At 48.7% G+C, this 7,481-nt stretch overlaps 1 protein-coding gene across 4 annotated transcripts in view; it reads right to left on the reverse strand.

Moving 5' to 3' along the window:
- Zfp251 (zinc finger protein 251) overlaps positions 1-6,941 on the reverse strand; it is a 30,154-nt gene extending 23,213 nt beyond the window's left edge. For 3 of the 4 annotated variants that reach the window (NM_001191911.2, XM_087558522.1, XM_087558521.1), the window contains 3 exon segments: positions 5,378-5,491; positions 5,822-5,954; positions 6,185-6,941. In NM_001191911.2, coding sequence (NP_001178840.1) covers positions 5,378-5,491; positions 5,822-5,954; positions 6,185-6,214 — 277 coding nt within the window. In that variant the 5' untranslated portion in view covers positions 6,215-6,941. 4 annotated transcript variants of the gene reach the window in all.
- Positions 6,942-7,481: the final 540 nt, after the last annotated feature.

Raw genomic sequence — 7,481 nt, forward strand, 5'->3', positions numbered from 1 at the left:
GTGCTGTCCAGTGTGTGCTGTCCTGTGTGTGCTTTCCAGTGTGTACTGTCCAGTGTGTGCTGTCCCGTGTGTACTGTCCCGTGTGTGCTGTCCTGTGTGTGCTGTCCAGTGTGTGCTGTCCAGTGTGTGCTGTCCAGTGTGTACTGTCCCGTGTGTGCTGTCCCGTGTGTGCTGTCCAGTGTGTGCTGTCCAGTGTGTGCTGTCCCGTGTGTGCTGTCCAGTGTGTACTGTCCCGTGTGTGCTGTCCAGTGTGTGCTGTCCAGTGTGTGCTGTCCAGTGTGTGCTGTCCTGTGTGTGATGTCCTGTGTGTGCTGTCCTGTGTGTGCTGTCCAGTGTGTGCTGTCCAGTGTGTACTATCCTGTGTGTGCTGTCCAGTGTGTGCTGTCCAGTGTGTGCTGTCCAGTGTGTACTATCCTGTGTGTGCTGTCCAGTGTGTGCTGTCCAGTGTGTGATATCCAGTGTGTGGTGTCCAGTGTGTGCTGTCCTGTGTGTGCTGTCCTGTGAAAGGAATTGATTCTCTTCTTCTACCATCTAAGTTGTGGGGTCCAATGATTGATTTCAGCGGGTAAGTGCCTTTACCCACTGGGGACACTGCTGGCCTGCCATTGAGGTTTTCAACTCATGCGGGTCTCTGTTGAGCATCCAGAAATCTGTCACTCACAGACAGTCCCTACTTTACACAGTGACTCTGACTTCAGTTCTCTGAGAGCCATAAAAGTTGCTTCAATGTGTCAAGTTTTTTTGAGACAGGGTCTTATATAGCCCTGGCTGGCTCTCAAACTCACTCAGAGATAGCTGAGATTACTTAATTTTCTGACCCTCCTACCACTACTTTCCAAGTGCCAAAATTACAGCTCTGCACTCCCAGGTCCAGTTTTATGCCATAGCAGGGATCAAACCCAGGGTCTTGTTCATGCTAGGCAAGCCCTGCCACAATAACCTAGTTCATAGTTCTCTTTTCTAAATAAACTACACACAGCTATCTCCAAACCCGTTACCATGGCAAAACCCCTGGGATAATTAACTATTTTATACTCAGGTTATACATTCTGTGCTGCTACTTGTCCCCACTTGACACTGTAGCATCCAGTGCATCATGACAGGGCAGAAGAGGCCTGCTTACCTTTTGGCAACCAGGAAGAAAAAGAAAGAGGAAGAGGTTGGAGTCTCAACATTTCCCTCAATGGCATGCCCCCGGTGACCTTTACAGACTCCAGGTTCTGAAGTTCCTACCCTCCCTCAGTGGTGCTCTAGGCTTTCAACACAAGCCCTGGGGAACATTTCAGATCCCAGTTACATCGATTTACCGTGATTTAACGGTAAATCAAAGAAACTTTCTACTTTTCTGTTTGCTTTGAAACAGGATCATGCCACACAGCCCAGGACAGCCTGGACTAGATGAATAGTCCTCCTGCCTCTGCCTTCCGTATGCTGGGAGGATACACGTGTGTGTATTTCCAAACTCCCTGATTTTATGTGCATTGGTGTTTGCCTGCAGGTATTGTCTATGTCAGGGTATTAGATGGGGGTGGCAGGAACGACAAAAACAAAACAAAAAACCACTAACAGACTGAACACAGAAATTAAAAGACAGAATGAACAGAAAATGGGACCCTATTGTGTGCTATCTGGAAGACAGACACTTTAAATGTGCGCAGGTGTGTGTGTTTGAGTGTGTGTGTATGTGTGAGTGTGTGTATATGTGTGTATGTGCGTGTGTGTGCATATATGAGTGTGTGTGTGAGTGTGTGTATGAGTATATATGTGTGTGTATGTGTGTGAGTGTGTGTATGAGTATATGTGTGTATGTGTGTGTGTATGAGTGTGTGCATGTATGTGTGTATAAGTATATATGTGTATGTATGTATGTGTGTGTTTGTATGTGTGTGAGTGTGTGTATGAGTATATGTGTGTTTGTGTGTGAGTGTGTGTGTGAGTATATATGTGTGTGTATGAATGTGTATGTGTGTGAGAGTGTGTGTGAGTGTGTGTATGAGTGTGTATGTGTGTGAGAGTGTGTGTGAGTGTGTGTATGAGTGTGTATGTGTGTGAGAGTGTGTGAGTGTGTATGTGTGTGAGAGTGTGTGTGAGTGTGTGTATGAGTGTGTATGTGTGTGAGAGTGTGTGTGTGTGAGCATATGTGTGTATAAGTGTGTGTGTGAGTATGTGTATGAGTATGTGTGTATGAGTGTGTGTGTATGAGTGTGTATGTGTATAAGTGTGTGTGAGTGTGAATATAAACCGTCACATCTGGAATTAAATAGATACCCCATGTTAACAAAAGCAGCAAGCAGGGGGCTGGAGAGATGGCTCAGCGGTTAAGAGCACCGGACTGCTCTTCCAGAGGTCATGAGTTCAATTCCCAGCAACCACATGGTGGCTCACAACCATCTGTAAAGAGATCCGATGCCCTCTTCTGGTGTATCTGAAGACAGCTACAGTGTACTTATATATAATAAATAAATAAATCTTAAAAAAAAAAAAAAAGCAGCAAGCAGGCTGGAGCTGCTTTGCTAGCATCTCCTACAATGCCAAATTGCCAAATGTATCTGCCAAATTGGAGCAAGTCAGTACCACAGCCTCAAAACAGAGTCGGCAGACAGTGACTAAGTCAAAGGGAAAGACAATGTCCCATCCTCGGATAATCCTAGTAACTGAAAGAACAATTAAACAAGCAAACCAGCAACAAACAAACCAGGAAAAGTGCGGAAACCGTGACCCACACAGTCAGCCTCATCGACTTAAAGACAATGTACAACCCTATGACTACAGAGCACCCATCTTTTTTTACATAGATATTGTTGTGGTTGGAATGAGAAATGTCTCCCACAGGTTTCCAATACTTGGTCTCTACTTGGTGGTACACTGGGGAAAGGTTGTTGTGGTGGTTTGCATATGCCTGGCCAAGGAAGTGGCTCTGTTGGGAGGTGTGGCCTTGTTGGAGTACATATGTCACTGTGGGTGTGGGCTTAAGACCCTTACCCTAGCTGCCTGGGAGTCAGTATTCTGTTAGCGGCCTTCAGCTGAAGATGCAGAACTCTCAGCTCCTCCTGTACCATGCCTGCCTGGATGCTGTCATGCTCCTGCCTTGATGATAACGGACTGAACCTCTGAACCTGTAAGTCAGCCCCACTTAAATGTTGTTCTTATCAGAGTTGCCTTAGTCATGGTGTCTGTTCACAGCAGTAAAACAGTTATAGAACCCTTAGGGGATGGTGCCCTGGTGAAGGACTTCCTGTCCCCATCCATGTGTCTCAACACCCCCTTTTACAGATGACATGTGATCACTCTGTCCTGATTGACAGGCAGGCCTCACACTCCTGCAGCTATGAGTTCCCCTCTATCATGGGCCCTGTCACTCTGGAACTCCAAGCCAAAAAAAAAAAGGAATCCTTTTCTTTTCTAAGTTGCTTTCTGTCAGGGCATTCAATCACAGTGACAAAAAGTTATTAATACATAGCATGTTTTCTAAGAGAGACCTGGAAGTCATACGACATCTATAAAATACAAGAATAAAACTATACAGATGTTGTTTGACCACAATAGAATTATAGAATAAATTGAAAACAATAAGATAATTAGTAAAACAACTACTTAGAAACTCACACATGTCCAATTATTGATTAGCCAAAGATTTGTATTTTAAAAAGTCTGGATGGTAGTGGGAGCAGCGTAAGCTTTTAATTCCAATACTTGGAAAGCAGACGTAGGTGGATCTCTGTGAGCTCGAGGCTAGCCTGGTCTACAGAGCTAGTTCCAGGACAGCCAAGGCTACCCAAAGAAAGCCTGTCTTGAAAACAAAAAACCAAAACAAACAAAAAAGGACATTTTGAACTAAATGTTAATAGAGCATATGAAAAAATCCACGAAATACACACTAGAGTGGACCTATAATGCCCACTTCTCAGGAGGCTGAGGTAAGACCTCAAACTCAAAGCCAGCCTAGAATAGAACATGAGTCTAAAGCCACCATGAGCAACGAAGACACTGTCTCAAAATAAAGTAAGACAAAAAGGGCTCCAGGTATAGCTCATTGGTAGGGCACTTGCCTAGCATGCATGAGTTCAATACAGAACCCCAAAATTTAAAAAAACAAAAGGCAGACCAGAGAGATGAATCGCAGTAGTTCAGAGCACACATGCTCTTCCAGAGGACCTGGCTTTTGTACCCAGTACCCTCGCTGGGTGATACCTGTACCTACGATACCTGTAACTCCGGGAGATCTGATGCCTCTGACCTCTGCAGTTACCTGTGCTACAGTACACATACGCAAAAGTGGTATTTGAAAAAAAAATGTGAGATGTGCTTTTATAAAGCCTTGGTATAAACACCTTTAAGGAAATAAAATTACAGATCCACCATCTAAGCTCCCAATCTCAGAAAAGCTCCATACAGCCGATTTCAGACGTGTAAAACATGGAGGGTATATTATTCAAAAGAGCTTTTCTGAGTAAGCCCCTCAGAAACGGTGATGCAGTCACTTGTGGTGAAGGACCAACGACGAGAAATAAAGGCAAACACTTGATGTACTTAACTCAGAGAATAAGAGCAAATGAGAGACCGTGACTGACAGTGAGGAACAGTACACAGGACAGACAGGGACAAGAGGAGCCAAACACACGGGGCCGGAGAGATGGCTCAGCGGTTAAGAGCACTGACTGCTCTTCCAGCAACCACATGGTGGCTCACAACCATCTGTAATAAGATCCGATGCCTTCTAGTGTGTCTGAAGTGTACTCACATATGATAAAACAAAACATAAAAAGGCCAGGTGTAGTTGTACATCCTCTAACCCTGGCACTTGAGAGGCCAGAGGATCAGGAACTCAAGGCCATCCTCACCTACACAGCAACTTTAAGGCCAGCCCTAGCTACAGGAGCAGGCTGAGGCGAGGGAAGGGAGCAACTGAAGAGACATAATAAAAACACTAACGAGCCAAGCGTGGCGGCCTGTACTTATGGTCCCAGCTACTGTAGAGGCCAAGGCTCTGGAAAGGATGACTTTGATCCTAGGTGTTAGAGACCTAATCCCAAGAAGGAGAGAGAGAACAGGAGAAATTGAGGGCTGAAGGAGAAAGAGGTATGATACAGACCACGTAGCTGGTGTGAGGAGAAAAAGTGTCTTCTATAGGAAAACAATGAAGGTATAAAACAACAAAGCACATTATGACCGGAAACCACAATATTGGTTTTTGTTTGGTTGTTTTGTTTTAAGGCAAAGTCAACAGACCTTACAAGGCAAAGGAGTGCACCCAGCAGCTGTGTTTCCCCCGCTGGACTGTACACCATTACCATACTTGCCTTCACGTCTAGCCTTCACTCCCGGCCACTGAAGGCGGGGCTGGCAGGCCACTCCTGAGCATCTAGATTATGCTCACCTGTCCCGCAGCTTCTCAAGACTTCTGGTTCCTCAGCCCCGAGAAGATCCAGGACCCACAGCTCCTCCTCTTGCTCCAGCTGGGAGATCAGCTCTGGCTTAGGGCCTGGGAATCCTGTTAAGGGTGAGGACCCTGGATGAGCTGCTGCAGCCTGCGGGACTGAGCAGAACCCTGTCTGCTGGGTCTTCCTCACTAGATAGGGTTTTCTGCCTGCGTGGGCACACTGGTCAGGGGAGGCCAAGGGGCAAGAGAGGTCAAATGCCTACAGCCTCTGTCATTACATTGGGGAAAGGAATGGCCCTGTAGGTCACTGGCAATAAGGAAAACAGTCCCTAGAACTACGTAGACTGGTACCTGGGGACAAGAGCAGGATTTTCCCTTCTCCTGCCTACGTGTCCCTCTGAGATTCCCCACTGTAAGCTAGGGCTCCAGGGTAGTTCTCACCCAGTGAGGCCACGTTCCCATAGTTCTCCAACATCACATCCCGGTACAGCGCCCGCTCCTGGGGGCTAAGCTGCTGCCCTTCCGCCCTGGAGAAGTACACAGCCACATCCTGGAAGGTCAGAGGCATCTCACCCTGGAATGACAATATGCCAACAGTACACCAGGGGGTGTGCCTTGTTGATCCCTGCTGGGGTAGCAGAACTGAGACTGGTGGATCAGGCAAGGCCCAACTGAACACAGAGCGCTACTCTTACAAGAGGCAGTAGTCTGCATCCTGATCTCTTCCAACTTCACTATCTGACCACTTCACAGCTCTAGAGGAGACAGCTTGTGACAGGGCACTAGAGAGAAGGAATAACTCACCGGAGTCCGGGAGCAGGACTTGGCAGCCATCTGGGTTGGGATCGGTGGTAAGCAGGAGGCAGCCCCAGCCTGAGGCCTCTCCAACTTACTCTCAGGGAGAGAAAACAGACAAACTCAGCCCCATTCGGCTGGGGCAGTGGACAGATGGTCAGAAGAGGACGACAGACCTTGCTTCGGAAGTGGCCTTCTGGAGTGTCCTGAAGCCTCGAGAGCCAGCGTGTGACCGACCTGTCCCGTGCTGCTATCCAAACTGAGAACTGCCCCAAGCACGGCGCAAGTTGGCAGTTCCAGCCATGCACCAGGACACCAAGAGTGGACTCATAGCACCGCCTCAGCCTTAGAGGGCCAGCCTGGAAAAGGCTGCGGGCCTCACGGCGATAGGCCTCACAGGGTTGCGGGTGTGAGTGGACATGAAATAGGCGGCGAGGGTTAGCCCTGGGCAAAACCTAAAGGCCATCGTTCTTCACATCCATGCCTCCCAAGGCCGCGTCGCCGCCGGCCGCTTGTCCCTCCCGCGGGTTCTCCCGCTGCTGGGTGGCCCCTCTGGCTGCGACCACTGCCTCCTCCACTATCCCTCCTCCCAGGTGTCGCGGCATCATCAGCGCCCTTGGCCAGAAGCAGAGGCTGCCAGCCCGAGACGCTGTCTGCTGGCTGTCCTTGCCCACCTGCAAAGCGACAGCCTCACCTCAGCCAGGGCGCTCTGGACCAGGCATCCACCTACACCCAGCCTGGCCCGCGCTAAGCGGGCAAGCTGACTGCTGACTAGGGGCGGAACAGCCAAGCTGCGCACGCGCGGGTACGGTCGCCGCGCACTTCCGGAGCTTCTTTAGGGTCTCAGAGACCGGCGCCCCTACGCACGGGCTGGGCGGGACTCGGAGATGCTCGCCAGGACGCTGCCAGAGCTAGCCAGGACTGTGCTCTGGATCAACCAGATAAGATCTGTACTCGGCTGCAAATAAAGCACAGGTTAAGTAACTAACACCCTGGCTGGGTGTTTGTGGCACCCAAGTCTGTAAGCCCAGTGCTTGGACAACTGAGGCAAGAGGATTGAGAATTCCAGGCCAGTGTGAAATATAGTGCAAGCCCAGTCTCAAAAAAAGCCAAAACATCGAGCCTTAAATCAGACCTTGAGAGACCGGGCGGAGCAGGCACATCTCTGTGAGTTCGAGACCAACCTGGTTTACATAGAGAATTTCAGCACTGCCTGGACTACGTAAAGAGACTCCGTCTCCAAAATAAGTACTTAGTAAAACAAAGGAGGTAGAGTTGGGCAGGACAAAGAAAGATTGTTTAAAAC

The sequence above is a fragment of the Rattus norvegicus genome, chromosome 7 (assembly GCF_021556685.1).
Source record: "Rattus norvegicus strain SHRSP/BbbUtx chromosome 7, alternate assembly SHRSP_T2T, whole genome shotgun sequence".
Classification (NCBI taxonomy): domain Eukaryota; kingdom Metazoa; phylum Chordata; class Mammalia; order Rodentia; family Muridae; genus Rattus; species Rattus norvegicus.